The sequence below is a fragment of the Coregonus lavaretus genome (genome assembly GCF_964263955.1).
Source record: "Coregonus lavaretus genome assembly, chromosome: 10".
Classification (NCBI taxonomy): domain Eukaryota; kingdom Metazoa; phylum Chordata; class Actinopteri; order Salmoniformes; family Salmonidae; genus Coregonus; species Coregonus lavaretus.
This window is the reverse complement of record NC_139997.1, coordinates 56,877,937-56,897,828: the sequence shown is the minus strand read 5'-3', so window position 1 is coordinate 56,897,828 and position 19,892 is coordinate 56,877,937. Positions and strand designations below refer to the sequence as shown.

Here is a 19,892-nt window from a genome sequence, read left to right as displayed (position 1 = left end):
GAGTGGTCTCTTCCAGGATGACAATGCCCCCATCCACAGGGCACAAGTGGTCACTGAATGGTTTTTATGAGCATGAAAACTATGTAAACCTTATGCCATGGCCGTCTCAGTGACCAGATCTCAACCCAATTGAAGACTAATGGGAGAGTGGGGGCTGAGACAGTGTTTTCCCCCACCATCAACAAAAAAAACTAATTATGGAATTTATTGTGGACGAATGGTGTCGCATCCCTCCAATACTTGTAGAATCTATGCCAGGGCGCATTGAAGCTGTTCTGGTGGCTAGTGGTGGCCAACGCCCTATTACGACACTTTAATGTAAGTGTTTCCTTTATTTTGGCAGTTCCTGTGTGTGTGTGTGTGTATATATATATATATATATATATATATGATGAGTACTACTTTGTGGAATCAGTCGATTTTTTGTTTCTATGGTATTGTCTTGGAGTTGGGCTACATGGAGTTATATCTGTGTGTGGTGGAGTCTCTATGGTCCTTGTTGCTTACCGATGGGACTGGTGACAATCCTCTGGGTGTCACAGCGGTACCCTGGTGCCTTGGAGCCATCAGGAGGGGGCATCACGTTCTCCATCTGTCCCATGCCCCCCATATAGGCCGGCGGAGCGGTGTAGGGCTGCTCAGGAGGGGTCCGGGCAGGCAGGTGACATGCTCCCCACACCTGGTTGTTGCCCACCTGGTTGCTGTCGAACATGCTGCTGAAATGGTTGAAGAGGGCAGTGGGGCCGTAGTTGGGGGGCAGCTGCTGGGCCTTGCCCCCGTGGATGTGCATCTGGGAGCCGTTCATCATGCCCATGTTGGAGGACATCTGCTGCTGCATGGAGGGGGGTGCCATGCCATGGTTGGCATGCTGCTGCTGCTGTTTCTGATGTTGCTCCTGGGATGCTCCAGAGGGTACAAATACAGACTGGTGCTCCTGTGGAGATGCCCCAGCTGCCATGGGGTAGAACTGGGCCGAGGGCTGCTTGCGTGAGGGAGCAGGCGGTGCGTAGTGAGGTAAGGTGCTGCTGGTGTGTGTGACCGTGCTGCCCCCTGCTGGTGCAGAGCGAGACGTGGGCAGGAGGGAGCCGGGAGGTTGGGCGGCCGGGAGGCTGGGCTCTGTGCTGGAGGAGAAGGGGAGGGGCAGCTGCTGCTGTCGGCTATCTGGCTGCTGGGAGGGCAGTGGTGGTGGAGCTGTGGGAGCTGTGAAGTGCATGGAGCCGGTGGAGTTGGAGCCTTCAGATGCTCCACCTTGGACAGGTGCCGCTGTGTCTGGAGGGGACTTCTCTTTACCAGGCGTGGCGCTGCCAGCAGGCTCTGGCTTGGAAACCGGCAGCTGCTGTGCAGGCGGGGCGATGGACGAAGCAGGGGAGGGTGGGGTAGAGGGAGTGGTGTGAGGTGCTGCGGCCACCTGCGTAGCGGGCGCACCACTCATGGTCGAGGTGACCGCTGCCATGCTGGCTGTCTTTGGTTCGCCAGAAAAGAGCTGCTTCCTGGCGGAGGAGGGCATGGGGGTGCCAGAGGGTGCAGAGCTGGGGGGCGAGGCGGTGGCTGCATGGCCTGCTATTGAGGCAGGGGCTGTGTACTCTGGATGGACAGCGGAGGCAGGCAAGGGCCGGGGAGCAGTGGTCCCGTTGTGCTTGGGAGAGCTGTTAGTGCTGCCGGGGCTGACGGGACGCACCGGGAACGGGCCCCAGGTGTTGGGAGACGGAGAGAAGGTGCCACCGAACTGTGCCATAGGCAGGCGCGGGTGTCGGATGTGGTGCATGGTCTGGGCGGCCAGCAGGGCCAGGTGGGGGTTGGCGTACGCCAGAGGAAGTGAAACGAAGGGGGGCCTCACTCCGGGAGACAGGTTCTTCCCCATCTTCCCTCCCTGTTGAGAGACTGAGGACGACTGGAAGGACACAGCGGACGACGGCAACACTGATGACAGGCCCTTGGAGCCGGCCGCTGTAGTGTTGGTGGCCCCTGTGGAGGTGGTGTAGGTGGAGCCCATCTTGGTGCTGGTGCCAGGGGCGCGGATGTGGTTTCTGGGGATCAGGTCCTCCAGCTCCTTGGCTGGGTCCTGGATCAGGGAGCTGATCAGCTGCACGGCGTGTCGAGTCGACTCTGTGCCACCTCTGAAAGACCAGAGGGAAAGGAAGAAAAGCAGGTGAGTGTCAAGACAGTAAAAATGACTATAATATGAAATGATATACTGACAGACTGTTCTGTGAAAGCAGTAGACAGTGGGCTGGTCTAACCTGATGGTGATCATCCTCTCTCCATTCTTGTCCTTCTGTTTGTCTACGTCGATGTGAGCACCGGTCACATCCTGAATGGCAGTGATATTACAGCCACCTCTGCCCATGATCCGAGACACCACAGAGGCAGGCACCGACAGCTTCTTAGACCTGACAAAACACACATAAGCAATTCGATTAATATATGTGTCATATGGCTTTACATAACACAACTATGTAGTAGATACCAGTGGCTGTTGACTGTAAATTCCAAACTAAAGCTAGGGAGATGTTAAACAGGGACATACTGTACTCCTACTACTGTCTTTATGGGTAAAAGTAACAGCAGTAGCCATTGTTTGATTTGAGGCACATTTCTGTGAGCCAACCCACCTTCGCACCACCTCCTTCCAACCTTCTTCTCTCTTCTGGCCCCTCTTGGGGCTGGTGAGGTTCATCTTGCTGATGGGCGAGGTGACTGGCAATGAAATGGTTCTGAACGAGGGAAGGGAGCTGGGCGTCAAGTCGTTTACGTAGTCATGGATTCTGAGAAGAAAGAATACAGACTAATAAACTTAAGAGAACCCTGCGGTGTACCTAAAACAATTCAGATGGAAGAATCCTGCATGTGTTTTTCTACATTTTGCACTAAAGCCAGAGAAAACACAAACTACCAAATATTCTATTTTTACCACTAAAGCAGTATACTAGTTAAAGGACTAACAAAAGCTTCAACTTTTAGTTTGGATACACATCAGTTGAGCAAAAAAGATGAGCCACTTACTTCTGGTGTGGTTTGGAGATGGACACAGTGACCTTGTCATCTCGGGAGCTGTGCAGCGAGGTGCACTGCCTCTTCTCAGGGACCGGCTGGGGCTGCTGGCTCACCACCGAAGGAGCAGACGATGAAGAGCAGGAGGATGAGGAAGACGAAGAGGGCAGGTCCGGTAGGTAGTTGAGCTCCAGGCTCTTTCCTCCGCTGCTGCTCTCGCTGTTGCAGTCGGTGCTGTCCAGGTTGTCCGAGTCGCTTCCACCCGGCACCCCGCCACCCCTGGGCTCCCCGTGGATCTTGTTTTTGTCAGCCTTCTGGTGAGCCAGCGCCACCTGGGGGTCCTGCAGGATGATGGGCTCGCTGGGGGAGTCCTTGGTCTTGTTCTTCTTGTTCTTGCGGTTGGTGCTGGGCGTGGTCGTCACGTTGGCTCGTTTCTTGCCGAAGGCGTTGGTGAAGGTGCTGGAGGTGGCAGAGATGCCAATGGTGGTGGTGGTGGTAGCGCTGGGAGGGTCAATGGGGATATCCCCGTCTACATAGACCATGAGACAAGGAAGGAAAAGGTTATTTACCCTTATTTAACAATTGTAAATTAACTTAAATTATTTTTAAACGCACTTAAGAAAGATGCTGGATGGCTTTGTCTCAGTTGAGATTTACACTGAACAAAAATATAAACGCAACATGTAAAGTGTTGGTACCATGTTTCATGAGCTGAAATAAAATATTGGCAGGCTGGCTGCAGGAATGTCCATCAGAGCTGTTGCCAGAGAACTGAATGTTCATTTCTATACCATAAGCCGCCTCCAACGTCGTTTTAGAGAATTTGGCAGTACGTCCAACCGGCCTCACAACCGCAGACCACATGTATGGCGTGTGGGCAAGCAGTTTTCTAATGTCAACGTTGTGAACAGAGTGCCCCATGGTGGAGTTAGGGTATGGGCTACGGACAACGAACACAATTGTATTTTATTGATGGCAATTTGAATGCACAGAAATACCCTGTGACGAAATCATGAGGCCCATTTTTTTTAAAGGTATCTGTGATCAGACGCATATTTGTATTCCCAGTCATGTGAAATCCATTGATTAGGGCCTAATGAATTTATTTCAATTGACTGGTTTCCTCATATGAACTGAAACTCAGTAAAATCGTTGAAATTGTTGCATGTTGCGTTTATATTTGTGTTCAGTATATTCTTCTTTCAGTTAAGAACATCATAGGGAAATAATAAAATGTGTAGCTTGTTTAATTGTGACTTCAATATCACTTCAGTCACGCAGACAGACAGCGACAGATATAGTTTATCTAGTAAAAAGGTCATCTTAAACAGCAATTCAATGCTGATATCAGTATCTGGATTACGCTATTAGAGGCTGTAAAGGTTGAGCTGGTAAAAAGGTTCTCACCCTCGGAGGAGTCTTGGTCCTGGTCCTGTAACTCCAGGTCCTCCTCCTTTACTTTGACCTCTTCCTCCTCCAGCTTCCTCTTCTGCTCTTCCTTCTTCTTCTTGCGTTTCTCCTTACGCTTCTCACGCTTAGCAGCCAGGGCTTGCTTCTTACTCTCCTCCCTGGACTATAAGCAAAAACAGATGATTACAATATCTACAAAGACCTGTAAATCCATACAGATAAATGAGCAGAAGGTTTTTTCTGTGTCCCAAATGACACCCTATTCCCTATTTAGTGTACTACTTTTGACCAGGGCACATAAGTAGTGGGTCATTCTACAGAAGTGGTGCAAATCGGGGTTGGAAAAAATATATATATTTGTATCCAATTTTTCCCAAACCTTCAGCATGCATGTCTTCAACATATGTCAGGTAGACATCCAGTGCCTTCAGAAAGTATTCATACCACTTGACTTATTACACATTGTTGTGATACAGCCGGAATTCAAAATGGATTAAATATATCTCTCACCTATCTACACACAATATCCCATAATGACAAAGTGAAAACATGTTTTTAGACATTGTTGCACATTTATTGAAAATGAAATACAGAAATCTCATTTACATAACTATTCACACCCGAGTTAATACTTTGTAGAAGCACCTTTGGCAGCAATTACAGCAGTGAGTCTTTCTGGGTAAGTCTCTAAGAGCTCTCCACACCTGGATTGTGCAACGTTTGCCAATTATTATTTTCAAAATTCTTCAAGCTCGGTTAAATTGGTTGTTGATCATTGCTAGACAGGTCTTGCCATAGCTTTTCAAGTAAATTTAAGTCAAAACTGTAACTCGGCCACTCAGGAACATTAATTGTCTTCTTGGTAAGCAACTACAGTGTAGATTTGGCATTGTGCTTTAGGTTATTGTCCTGCTGAAAGGTGAATTAATCTCCCAGTGTCTGGTGGAAAGCAGACAACCAGGTTTTCCTCTAGGATTTTGCCTGTGCTTAGCTCCATTCCGTGTTTTTTGTAAATCCAAAAAATCCCCCCAGTCCTTAACCATTACAAGCATACCCATAACATGATGCAGCCACCACAATGCTTGAAAATATGGAGAGTGGTACTCATTAAATGTGTATTATCGGATATGCCCCAAACATAACACTTATAAAGATAATTGCTTTGCTAAATTTTTTGCAGTATTACTTTAGTGCCTTGTTGTAAACAGGATACATGTTTTGTAATATTATTATTCTGTACAGGCATTCTTCTTTTCACTCTGTCAATTAGGTTAGTATTGTGGAGTAACTACAATGTTGATCCATCCTCAGTTATCTCCCATCACAGCCATTAAACTCTGTAACTATTTTAAAGTCACCATTGGCCTCATGGTGAAATCCTTGAGCGGTTTCCTTCCTCTACGGCAACTGAGATAGGAAGGACGCCTGTATCTTTGTAGTGACTGGGTGTATTGACACATCATCCAAAGTGTAATGAATAACTTCACCATGCTCAAAGGGATACTCAATGTCTGCTTTTTTTGTTTTTCATCTACCAATAGGTGCCCTTCTTTGCGAGGCATTGGAAAAACGTCCCTGGTCTTTGTGGTTGAATCTGTGTTTAAAATTCCCTGCTCGACTGAGGGACCTTACAGATAATTGTATGTGTGGGGTACAGAGATGAGATAGTCATTACAAAAACATGTTAAACACTATTATTGCAAACAGAGTGAGTCCATGCAACTAATTGTGACTTGTTAAGCACATTTTTACTCCTGAACTTATTTAGGCTTGCCAAAACAAAGGGGTTGAATAATTATTGACTCAAGACATTTCACCTTTTCATTTTTTATTAAATTTGTATTAAAGAAAAGTACAAAAATTAAATAAATAAAAATCCACTTTGACATTATGGAGTATTATGATTCAATTTAATCCATTTTAAATTCAGGCTGTAACACAACAAAATGTGGAAAAAATCATGTGGAACGCTTGTGATGGGACGTCTTATGTAGTGCCACCATCATGCGCAACATGAGTGTCATGCGCATACAAAACATACATTTTTAAAGGCTTTCACAAAAAACTTTCCCAATTAAATGTTGACTGCAAAGAAAGCATACCTGGCAGAATGATATGATGGTTTGTGTCAATCGGGTGTTCATTCATTTTGCAAAATCTCCCATCACATGTCTAGTAGCCTACCAAAACACCCTAGCCAAACAACAGTCAATTGCAAGGTGGCAGTTTAATTAAAGGGGAAGAACTACAGCAATTCGGTGGTCTACTGATGTGGTTTAAGCATTGTTGTGAATATAGAACATCTATAGTTTTTCTATAAAAAGTGTGATTGAGGGAAATCCTGAAAAAAATCTGAACATTTTCTAAATCTGCAGTTTTCCATATGCCTACTTGTTATCCTTTATTTATGATTCATCTATATTATAATATTATTATTTTACATAGCCTGCCAGAATACACTGTTAGACAGTTTTAAAATACACTTTAATGGATTTGATTGGATTTTGTGTGTCGTATTTACAATAAAATTTTATTGGGAATTTTACAGCTTCAAAGTTCAAAGTTGCATAATGAACCAAAAAAAGCCGCCATACATGCTACTCATAAGATGCAATAAGGTAGATGAACAAATCCCATCCTCAATGAAAATAAAAAGTGGAACCACAAAGCCAAGTTGGAGAACCAGCATGAAGACTAAAGACCCTAAAAGATATGATTAAATATTAAACAAAGGACAAAACTACAGTCGTGGTCAAAAGTATTGGTCTTCACAAAGTTCGCTGCTTCAGTGTTTTGAGATATTTTTGTCAGATGTTACTATGGTATACTGAAGTATAATTACAAACATTCCATAAGTGTCAAAGGCTTTTATTGACAATTACATTAAGTTTATGCAAAGAGTCAATATTTGCAGTGTTGACCCTTCTTTTTCAAGACCTCTGCAATCCGCCCTGGCATGCTGTCAATTAACTTCTGGGCCACATCCTGACTGATGGCAGCCCATTCTTGCATAATCAATGCTTGGAGTTGTGGGTTTTTGTTTGTCCACCCGCCACTTGAGGATTAATGGGATTAAGGTCTGGGGATTTCCTGGCCATTGACCCAAAATGTCAATGTTCTGTTCCCCGAGTCCTTTATGGCAAGGTGCTCCATCATGCCGGAAAAGGCATTGGTCGTCACCAAACTGTTCTTGGATGGTTGGGAGAAGTTGCTCTCGGAGGATGTGTTAGTACCATTCTTTATTCATGGCTGTGTTCTTAGGCAAAATTGTGAGTGAGCCCACTCCCTGAGCCCCACACATGAATGGTCTCAGGATGCTTTACTGTTGGCATGACACAGGACTGATGGTAGCGCTCACCTTGTCTTCTCCGGACAAGGTGTTTTCCGGATGCCCCAAACAATCGGAAAGGGGATTCATCAGAGAAAATGACTTTACCCCAGTCCTCAGCAGTCCAATCCCTGTACCTTTTGCAGAATATCAGTCTGTCCCTGATGTTTTTACTGGAGAGAAGTGGCTTCCTCGCTGCCCTTCTTGACACCAGGCCATCCTCCAAAAGGCTTCGCCTCACTGTGCATGCAGATGCACTCACACCTGCCTGCTGCCATTCCTGAGCAAGCTCTGCACTGGTGGTGCCCCGATCCCGCAGCTGAATCAACTTTAGGAGACGGTTTTTAGTTTTTTGGGGATTAAGTTCATTTTCATGGCAAAGAGGGACTTCGCAATTAATTGCAATTCATCTGATCACTCTTCATGACATTCTGGAGTATATCATCAAAACTGAGGCAGCAGACTTTGTGAAAATTAGTATTTGTGTCATTCTCAAAACTTTTGACCACGACTGTACAAAACATATAGACATGACATGTCCCTTGCTATTAGTATGGTAAAAAAGAGGAACATTTCAAGCAAAGGGGGAGAAGGGCAGCAGCGGAAAAATGCCAGTGCTTCCCAGAATGCGGAAATTGAGAGCAAAGCGGAGAGAGGAAGCCCAGAGCAACCAAATATGAGTCAAGAAAACACTTACAAGAACAGAATTATAGAAAAAGAAAGAACGCAAAGCTAGCTTTAAAAAAAACGTGAACAGAGAGCAGCTAGGTCAAAAGAGGAGCATGAAAGAAAAAGAAAAAAGATGGGAAAAACATTGTCAGGACTAAGAAAAGGCAAAGCAGAATGAAAAGGCAAAGCAGGTGAAAGCACAACAAGAGAAATTGGAGGCAAAGATAATTCATTTCAAGGAACTAGAGGATAAATTAGAACAGAGAAAGCAACTTGACCATTCTAAAAGAGCCTTGCAGACAGCAGTGCTAGATGTAAGGTTTCCATCTGCCAGAAGGAAGAACTTTCAAAGGGCTAAAGCCTATATGCCAAAACAGGCAGCACAGTATGTCACTACTACCATGGACCTCATTGACAAGGCCTCACCGAGGAAGGCAGCCATTTTCCGTCAGAAGATTAGAACAACAGAGGGGAAGTTGGAAGTAGCAGTTGTTGAAGAATTAGCGAAAGGCCTATCAAAAGTCCAGACAATCTGCAAAGCATTCCTAGTCGATCGGCAAACATTTCTGTAAAAATATGAACGATAAGCCTTGAGTTCCTAATTTATTTTCTTTGTCTCGCGCTGTTCGTGGTAGGTGCACCCGATTCAGCTGCCCTGCGCGATGGGTAAGCGACGTGTTCCCATTTTGAACCATTTCATTTGTCTGGAGGTACAGCGTTCCCGGGGAGAGCAAATCAAGTGCACTATAGGCCTACCACTGGCCAATCAGATGGCTCAGATTACCGTGTCTGCAGGCGTAAAAGAAAGCTACAGCAAAGTTGATACTGAGATTTCTAAACTTTTAAAACCATGACTAGAGAGAGACTGTCAACGAATACAGCAAAGAACTGCTGTTTTTATGAGTGAGTTCATGTTTAAGTTTATTATTAGCGGCTTGGGTCTTTTTTTTTATATTAAGGAATAATGTTTAACTTTCTCTGGTCATAGGAGTAACATGAATTTGTGCATGAAGCAGAAAATGCAGTGCAACGTGAGTTTTGCCATCAGCTGGAAGACTGTGCCACTTTTTGTCCAGAGTCAGCACAGGAAAGGGAGAGTGGAGAGATGTTGAGAGGCGGATCTTCAGTCTGCTGCCCTCTCCCTCCACTAAGACTGACCATCAGATGCAGGCTCCATCAGCCCAGTAAAATAAAAAAAGCAAATTATAGAAATGTATGCTCACTCAGCTGTGTCTCAAGTAGGGCTCTACCCGACCCAAAAATAATCTTGGTAGACCGAAAGTCGTCTGTTCTTTCGACCAATCGATTGGTTGAAAAATGTAAACGTGTATTTTTCCATATACAGACACACCCCCATGTGTTTTAATAAAATCAACTATATGCATTGAGCTTGTCTGATGCGTAAAGCTTACAGTTTGATGAAATAAGACAAATGCCTCACGAGGGCGCCAGAGATCTAGATAATCAGAAGAAAAAACCTTAACCTGACCCAACTATTCTCCTCCCGCTCCTGCTGGCTTTCGCAGATTCTGCCATTACTCTCCGGAAGTTGACAGTAATAGGCTACACGAGGAGTTGGCAACCTTTATCATGTGGAATGCCAATTTATCTTACAATTTCTACTGATCTGCGTGCCAGTTATGGTTTTCATATGCACATTTTCGTGAAACAGTTTCATTTAATTTATAATAACGTCTTCATATCTCAAAATCATTGTCATGTGGTTAATCAAAATTATATCCAAATCTAAATGAAAATCATATAAAACATAAAAAGTAACGTCTATTGCCATTGCCAACTATGTAAAAATAACCTACATAAAGCAAACAAATAAAAACATTGCAGCCTGCAGGTAGAAAATAATTCCTGATAAAAATAAATATCCTATAAATCACATTGGCTACACGCATGGCATGTCTGCAACGAACTTGACACATTGTATTAACTATTAACTGGGTCCGACCCAAAGCTTGCGCTAGCGAACTTACAACATTGTATAAAATATTCTGGCCCCTCAGAGTTTCCTGTGCCAGTGAGATCGGGACAGACACAGCTGTAGGCTATTTGCGCAAAGGATAAGAAGCAGTGCTTGACTTGGGCAGGAGGTCACCGGAGCTGAGTACCGGCACCTCAAATGTTCTACTGCTTGAGCTCCTGTTCCACTTATAGAATATTAGCTCAAAAGTATTGGGGAGCTCCTGCACCTAAATATAAACAGTACCAGCACCCAAAATGAGTACCGGAACCTATTTCAGTCCAAGTCAAGCACTGATAAGAAGTAGTCAGGTAGACCTATTTTATGACGTTTTCATTGGATCAGAGCATGACATTTTTCCCTTTCACACTGAGTGGTTATCGGAAAGGGAGAGCGCTGGAAAGATTTTTCAAATACATTGAGTAACTACTGTAATTCTCAATGTAGGGCTGACCTCATTTAGTCGATTGTTTGGTTGACAGATTTCTTTAGTCGAGCAGTAGCAAAAATATAATATATATGTATATATATATATATCACGGTGTAGAAGACACCTGTCTGATTCGCGCCGAGTGAACTGATCCATCGTGGAGGCCGTGAGGATGGCACAGTCCATCAGTCTAAGACGTGCTCCTGAAATTGTATATGGTTATATTACATAAATGGTGCAACACTAATAAAAATTATATTATTTTATAACAAATGCGCTTTCTCCAGCGTTGGATAGCAGTTGCTGTCCACGGTTCTGAAATACATCAGTGCACTGTTGAATTGCCACCTTTTCCTAGACCATGTTGCTATGTGCATAATAGCAGAGTTAACCAGCATATTGGTGTTGAGCAGCAGAATGAGGAGAAAACAGCCCTTGCCTTATTGTCTAAGAAAAGTGAGGAGAGGAAACCAACTTAATTAGGTCTATAATCGATAGCCTAACTGTTAAATGTGCCTGGCTTTATAAATCAACAACATATCTACAGAAATAAGACAGATCCTGCTTCTGTTGCCTGTTTGAGTGTTTGTTTAATAGCCTACTGATTCTGTGAGCACCAAGCCTCACGCAACATGTCAAGTAAACAATTTAACAAATTCTACAGTTTTTAATCTTTGCTTTGCTGTAATAAAGGCTTTACTTAGTGTTTACACTGTTCCAAATTGTCGGAAAATTTATATTTATAATAATAATGCTAATTTTTCTTGATCTCCTTATTGTTATAATAATAATAATAATACTAATAATAAGTAACATCATTATCATTAGTAGGCTTAGTATAGCAGCCTTGTATAACCACCATCATCCTGTAGGCCTAAGAGCACATCCTGTTTAGTCTTAATACCGTAACTTACTTAGGCCTAAATTTCAATACTTCTATAGGCTACTGTATCAATCAAACATTAATTTGTTAATGTTACCACACAGCAAACAAGTCATCCATGATTTAAAAATGCAATCAAGCATTTTAGTTTAAAAATAAAGCCAGCCTTGAATAATTAGCTTAAACAATAAATAAACCGTTCCATTTCAGAAATTGCATTCACTAATGAATGTGACTGTTCTTAGTCTTTGCTGTAATAAAGGCTTAACCAAAAAACATTACAACAGACTCTCTGGTATGCTTATACTTTATTTAGTGTTGTTTACATTGTTCCAAACGGTCAGAAATTATATTGTTATCTATACAGCACCTGTTTGGCACACATAATATGCACTCAGCGCTTGCTCCTTACCTTCTTTTTCTTGATCTCCATTTATTCCACACATCTGACTTTCCCTTTACCTCCTGAGCAATGTGTAAATATTCCCCCGTTTCGAGTTTATTTGTCACGTATTCTGCATCCATTTGTTATAACCAATTTATTGATGTGATTATGATATGCTATAGGCACAGCCTGCCTGCTCATTAGGCAGGATTAGGTGGCCGCCTAAGGCGGCAGATTGACAACCTCCCATAATTCTGCCCAAAAACAATGACAATTTCTCTCAACCAGTGGCATATGGGCTTTTTAGGTGAGTGCTGATGCAGCACTTTGATAAGCAGTGCCCACTTTGTCAAAGTTGCAAAATATTTTGCTTGTCCATTCCCAGTGAGCCTCTCCAGGGTGCTGTTAAGAGACGCATCTCTGCAGCGCTCCAACATTGTCAAAAAAAGTATCTAACATAAATCATGTAGCAGATATAGGATATGGTAGAAAGAGTATGTGGCCTTTTCTGAAGCCTACAGGCTGGAAATAAAATGTATGACAATGTAATGAGATGGACACTTTTTACATCATGCAGGTTTCTCTGAACAAATAGCCTAACCTAATTGGCGCTCAATCAAATAAAAAATTAGCTGTCATGTTATCAAAGGAACATATCTTAAAAACAGGAGCAGAAGTAAAATAAAATAACAGTAGGGAGGCTATATATACAGGGGGGTACCAGTGCAGAGTCAACGTGCGGGGGCACCGGCTAGTTGAGGTAGTTGAGGTAATATGTACATGTGGGTAGAGTTAAAGTGACTATGCATAAATAATTAACAGAGTAGCTGCAGCGTAAAAAGATGGGGTGGGGGGGCAGTGCAAATAGTCCGGGTAGCCATGATGGCTTGGGGATAGAAGCTGTTGAGAAGTCTTTTGGACCTAGACTTGGCACTCCGGTACCGCTTGCCGTGCGGTAGCAGGGAGAACAGTCTATGACTAGGGTGGCTTGAGTCTTTGACAATTTTGAGGGCCTTCCTCTGACACCGCCTGGTATAGAGGTCCTGGATGGCAGGAAGCTTGGCCCCAGTGATGTACTGGGCCGTACGCACTACCCTCTGTAGTGCCTTGCGGTCGGAGGCCGAGCAGTTGCCATACCAGGCGGTGATGCAACCAGTCAGGATGCTCTCAATGATGTAGCTGTATTTGAATCTGAATTTTTTGAGGATCTGAGGACCCATGCCAAATCTTTTCAGTCTCCTGAGGGGGAATAGGCTTTGTCGTGCCCTCTTCACAACTGTCTTGGTTTGTTTGGACCATGATAGTTTGTTGGTGATGTGGACACCAAGGAACTTGAAGCTCTCAACCTGTTACACTACAGCCCCATCGATGAGAATGGGGGTGTGCTCAGTCCTCTTTTTTTCCCAGCAATTGGCCAGAAACAAATAACTTTCTTCTGAAACTCGTCAGTCTATCCTTGTTCTGAGAAATGAAGGCTATTCCATGCGAGAAATTGCAAAGAAACTGAAGATCTCGTACAACGCTGTGTACTACTCCCTTCACAGAACAGCGCAAACCGGCTCTAACCAGAATAAAAAGAGGAGTGGGAGGCCCCGGTGCAGAACTGAGCAAGAGGACAAATACATTAGTGTCTAGTTTGAGAAACAGATGCCTCACAGGTCCTCAACTGGCAGCTTCATGAAATAGTACCCGCAAAACACCAGTCTCAACATTAACAGTGAAGAGGCGACTCCGGGATGCTGACCTAGGCAGACTTCTTCAAGTGCAGTCGCATAAACCATCAATCGCTGTGATGAAACTGGCTCTAAAGAGGACCGCCACAGGAAAGGAAGACCCAGAGTTACCTCTGCTGCAGAGGATGAGTTCATTAGAGTTAACTGCACCTCAGATTGCAGCCCAAATAAATGCTTCACAGAGTTCAATTAACAGACACATCTCAACATCAACTGTTCAGAGGACACTGTATGAATCAGGCCTTCATGGTCGAATTGCTGCAAAGAAACCACTACTGAAGGACACCAATAAGAAGAAGAGACTTGCTTGGGCCAAGAAACACAAGCAATGGACATTAGACCGGTGGAAATCTGTTCTTTGGTATGATGAGTCCAAATTTGAGATTTTTGGTTCCAACCGCCTTGTCTTTGTGCGATGCAGAGTAGGTGAACAGATGATCTCAGCATGTGTGGTTCCCACCATGAAGCATGGAGGAGGTGGTGTGATGGTGCTTTGCTGGTGACACTGTCGGTGATATATTTAGAATTAAAGGCACACTTAACCAGCATGGCTACCACAGCATTCTGCAGCGCTTAGTGGGACTATAATTTGTTTTTCAACAGGACAACACACCTCCAGGCTGCGTAAGGGCTATTTGACCAAGGAGAGTGATGGGGTGCTGTATCAGATGACCTGGCCTCCACAATCCCCCGACCTCAACCCAATTGAGATGGTTTGGGATGAGTTGGACTGCAGAGTGAAGGAAAATCAGCCAACAAGTGCTCAGCATATGTGGGAACTCCTATCAAGAATGTTGGAAAAGCATTCCTCATGTAGCTGGTTTAGAGAATGCCAAGAGTGTGCAAAGCTGTCATCATGGCAAAGGGTGGCTACTTTGAAGAAACTCAAATATAAAATATATTTTGATTTGTTTAACACTTTCTTTGGTTACTACATGATTCCATCTGTGTTATTTCATAGTTTTGATGTCCACTACTATTCTACAATGTAGACATTTACTGGTGTGATTATATAGCCTACCTCAAATGTTGAAATATAATTTTAAAAAACGGTTTGAAAAGAACAACAATGCAGTTGCAGGGCAATTCAAGCAAAACCAATATGCGGTAATGTTTTGGGCCTATAGCCTAATGCACAAACCTCATTACTACAGTACTGTTTTTAATAGGTTAATGTTGCATAGGCTTATGTTTTTTAAGACATGTAAAAAAAATATATCTGAAAGGTAGATTTCGGCTTGGATTTTGACTCAGAAAGTGATCAACTCAAAAAAAGGGTGGTGACCAGTGACAGATTACCTCACAACCTACAGTCTCAGCAATGGAAAAATTATATGAGGCAGTCTCTCACAAAGTGCCAGATAAGAAAAGGGTGAGCAAGAAGACTGGGAAGACAGTCAGATTTCTAGATTGTTCCATGCTCGGCTGTACCAAGAATTTCTCAAAGCCAACCCTGGTAACTCAATAGGAGCTGCTATGTTTTACAGCTTAAGAACAAGAACCATTAAACCACAGAAAAGTCCTACACTTGTGGGTTGCTTGCCTCTCCAAATACTGTGAAAATATTGAACAGAAATTACAGACAGTGAATGGCCACTTGGTGAGCAAATATTCACCAACCATAAAAGGTGTGCATGCATTCAGCAGTGTCACTATGTGTGAGAAACCTACAGGGAATGATTTCCACCATCCTAAATGTCAAACGGCAGTACAAGGATTGGTGTCCATAGACTAGATCAATTTATTGCCCCCCTCCTCAAAAAAAAGGACACTGACGTAGAGTGGAAAAGGTGGGAGATTGTCAGCCAAAAAGTAGAGAACACCATAAAAAAGCAATCATTGGTCTGTAAGTGTGAATCTATGAAGATGCTTACTGATGAAGAAGATGCTCAAGCTTTTTCAGAACACTTGTTTATCAAGGACTGGCAGAACCAAAAGTGAAAGCCAACCTCCCAGAACACACAGCATTGGGCATCCTGGACTTTGCAGAGAACTAAACTTGCAGGTACCAGCATGAGGCCCAGGGGGCTTACTGGACCCAAGAGAGTGTTACACTGCACCCCTTGGTAATGTACTACAAATGTGGGAAATGCCCAATGACCATCACAGAAAGTTGTATAATGATATCAGATGACCTCAAGCATGACTACAATGCGGTCAATGCATTTCAAACTGCAGCTATTGATCACCTGAAAAACCAAAGAAATCTGAAGCGCAACAAGTTACACAGATACTGACGGCTGAGGTGCACAATACAAATGTTAGCTATACTGTGTCTGATTTTGGTTTCTCCATACAACACAACTATTCTGGCTCCAGACAGGGTAAAGGTGCCAGTGATGGGGAAAGTGCAGTAATCAAGAGCCATGCAACCACAGCAGTGAAGGTTGGTCGAGCCCTGACCAGAAACGCAAAGTAGCTCTAACAACTACAGCAGGGACAATCTGACAAAGGAAGCATCTCCAGATACCTGTACCCATTACCTCCGTACCATGTTCTTCATTCCCAGTGAGGACACTGAAAGAAACAGAAGTCACCGTAGTCTGAAGCAAGTGCCTGGCAGCATGAAGTTGCATTGGATCCAAACAACAGGGTAGTGGCAACCAGAAACCTCAGCTGCTTCTGTTATTCTTGTCTCCATGGGATTGGAGTCTGTGAAAATTGATTATATGTTGAGCAACGGAGAGAGGTAAACTTCATAGTCTTCGTGGTAAGTAACACATTGCTCACATTATGTAAATATTGTTTGATATTAAATGACTTATTTCAATAACCTCATGTTATTCTTTGTTTCCATACCAGAACTTTGAAAGAGATGCCAAAGACCAGATGAACCAGAGACCAGATGAACCAGAGACCAGATGGATGACAGCATCACACTGGGTGCTGGAGGAGTATTGATGGTAGCGGTGATAAAGAGATCTAATAAAGTCATAAATCCAGAGAACATGCTGTAAGTGAAAATAGGGTATACAGCGTAAGAGGGTATATATACAGCGTAAGAGGGTTTATATACAGCGTAAGAGGGTATATATACAGCGTAAGAGGGTATATATACAGCGTAAGAGGGTATATATACAGCGTAAGAGGGTATATATACAGCGTAAGAGGGTATATATACAGCGTAAGAGGGTTTATATACAGCGTAAGAGGGTTTATATACAGCGTAAGAGGGTTTATATACAGCATAAGAGGGTATATATACAGCATAAGAGGGTATATATACAGCGTAAGAGGGTATATATACAGCGTAAGAGGGTAAATATACAGCGTAAGAGGGTATATATACAGCGTAAGAGGGTATATACAGCGTAAGAGGGTATATACAGTGTAACACACTGCTTGAAGAGTTTACTGATTATATGAATCTCATTGATTATTATTGGTTATTATTATCAACAATGATTTTCTTGACAGAACCCATTGTATTATATTATTGTATTATATTATTATATCAACTATTTTTTTTAAATACAGAAACGTTGTTTATCTTTTTCATTCTTCAGGAATGTTTAGCATGGCTATAAATGATAGAGAAGTTGACTAAAGTACAAACAGACCTGGCTACTAGGCATGACAAAGAAACATGTGGTGTCCATGTTTCATGTGACATTTTTAATGACATGTAGATGTTTTGTTGTTGTTAGGTGGAGTTATGGTCTCATTGGGCATATCTAGACTTTTATCCCTGTAACTATACATGTAAAGCTGCAAGAAAATCATATTGAAATGTATATCAAACCATTTTGAAATGTTTACCCTGATGTCACACCATTGCCCCTTTATTTATAGAAAGGTCCATATATACTACTCACACACTTTGTTCGTATTGCATATTTGAAATATTCACCTGAATTCCTTACCACCCCACTCAATTTGACACTACTGAAACATAGTGAAAAAGTAGCAATAAAAGGGAGAACCATGCAAAGTAGTGATCATTTTGATTAACCTTCTATTACAGATACATTTTTGAAATGTTAGTTGCATACCAAATAAACAAAATAGTAATTTAGAGAAATATAATCTCTATTGTTCTCTGTAAAATGTTCTGTTGATTGTATGAATCTGAAACTTGTTGATTGATTGAATTACTCATACATCCAATTATGTTGTTAAATGTTTATCACTTTACCCATCTTTATTTTGGCAAAATAACAGGTGTCTCTGTGTCAAGTGTCAGAGATAAATGGAGGACTCTAGATGGATATTACTTGTTTTAGTATAGACAATGCCCTTGAGGGCCTCCACCATGTAAAATGTGTCAACTGGGTGGGGATTCGTATGGGTTGGGAGTGAGCCGCCAATGATCAGAGCCTTGTCTTCAAATTAGGTTGCCTATGCTTTGTAAACCAAAATTCTAAGGTAATATCCAGGAGCCAAGACCGAGAGCCAAAGACTAAGAGAGACAAAAGTGGTCCCTGAAAATTGCATACTGCATCCCATATGTGCACCACGTCATTGCTCTCTCTCTCCCTCTTCTGTGTGCATCATGTGCATCTTGCTAGCTGACACTCATTTGGCGAGGGGCTGAAGCTCATTGGTTGAACTCAAATTGCTAGGGGGCTGCACAGCTCCCAGAAAAACAGTTGCTTTTAAACTGGGGATTTTGTGGCTAATTGAGGTAAAACAGCAATTCTGCATCGATTATGTATGTATGAACTACACATTGAAACATCCAACCCAAAACGGGAGATAAAAAAAAAAAAAAAAAAAAAAAAAAGACTTAGTAGTCGCCAAAGTTCCAGAGCAGGTCTTTAAAGACTGTAATTTATGTGGTCTTGAGTAGGGCTGTGGCGGTCACGAAATTTCGTCAGCCGGTGATTGTCAAGCAAATAACTGTCGGTCTCACGGTAATTGACCGTTAATTAACATAAACACATTTAGCATCTCCTGGCTTCCAAACATAGCCTACAAGCCATTTAAAAAAGTATAATAAATCCATGTAATATAGCCTACACCTTCACAATAAATCCATTATTTATTTTAGACAGGATTAAAGAAGCATGATATGAAGAAAATGTAGTCTATTTCAGAAGAAAATAATAGCATACTCTGACTTGTCCTTATTTTAGGTCCTGATGTGGCGGCTGTGGCTATGCCAAATGGCTGTGAGCTACACTAGTTCATTTAGCAGACAAGATTTGCTTATAATTCCGTGGCATTATTTTATAGTATGAAGAACACAATTGAACAAAGCTGAATAAAATATAAATATTTTCTCCAAATTATTTCAGGGAGTGCGCACATGCAGCTATTCTGTGTTGAGCGGTTAACAAAGAAATAGGTACTCCTATATGCTTAATTTAGCGTTATTAATGTAACTTTAGTTGTTCTACAAACCTTGGGCTATATGTTTTGATTTTTTATGATGATTTGAAAAAAGTCATTTGAAAGGCATGAGCTTTGCTTAGATTTTTGCGCAGGCTGTACACACGCCAATAGTCTCTCATTCACAATTTGACAAGCACTTGAAAAATGCCTCGAATTTCATGGCAGCATCCCCTTTGTGGCCGTAATGCAATTGCGCACGTCCTTATCCATTTCCGAGATGCATATTGAAGATGTTGGAAGAACTGTCCACATTTACTTTGTCAGCCAACAAGATGAGTAGGCCTAACGAACAGCAAAAGCACTAGCCTATGTCAATCTACTATCCCCCATAGTACAAAAGTCGACCTATTCTATTCTGTGCGACAAATAAATATTCCAAACATAGTCTGGGACAGTTGTGGGATGCGATAGATCCCAAATTAATACAACCACTAGCATCAAAAAAACTTTTTTTATGCAATGTGGCTGACGCAACAGATCAGAACATTTAGCTTAAAATGTTGATAAACTATTAGGCTATTTCTTCACATTATAAGCACAGCAATGCGCACATGGTAGTAGGCTATAAGCGCAAATGTTCCATTAGCGGAAAACACCATTATCAAAAGTGACCATAAAAAATGCAATTATGCATGCAATGCTTTTATTATAAAGGTGCATTTTTATGGTGAAAATTATCTTCCCCAAACTTCAAACTCACGCGGTGCTTATACATTGGGGAGAACAAGTATTTGATACACTGGCGATTTTGCAG

At 42.5% G+C, this 19,892-nt stretch overlaps 1 protein-coding gene and 1 long non-coding RNA gene across 3 annotated transcripts in view; one reads left to right on the top strand and one right to left on the bottom strand.

Annotated features, from left to right (window-relative positions):
• The window catches only part of LOC311136526 (ankyrin repeat and KH domain-containing protein 1-like), an 83,697-nt gene that overhangs the window by 2,260 nt on the left and 61,545 nt on the right, over window positions 1-19,892 (bottom strand). For both annotated transcript variants that reach the window (XM_084170689.1, XM_084170688.1), the window contains exons 25-29: window positions 4,399-4,564; window positions 3,004-3,520; window positions 2,613-2,765; window positions 2,241-2,390; window positions 508-2,117 (exon numbers count right to left, since the gene is read on the bottom strand). In XM_084170689.1, the coding sequence (XP_084026815.1) occupies window positions 508-2,117; window positions 2,241-2,390; window positions 2,613-2,765; window positions 3,004-3,520; window positions 4,399-4,564 (2,596 nt within the window). The remainder of the gene's footprint in view (window positions 1-507; window positions 2,118-2,240; window positions 2,391-2,612; window positions 2,766-3,003; window positions 3,521-4,398; window positions 4,565-19,892) is intronic.
• LOC311136528 lies at window positions 7,815-17,911 on the top strand. Its single transcript, XR_014613872.1, has 2 exons — window positions 7,815-16,514; window positions 16,607-17,911. It is a non-coding gene; the product is annotated as an uncharacterized lncRNA (long non-coding RNA).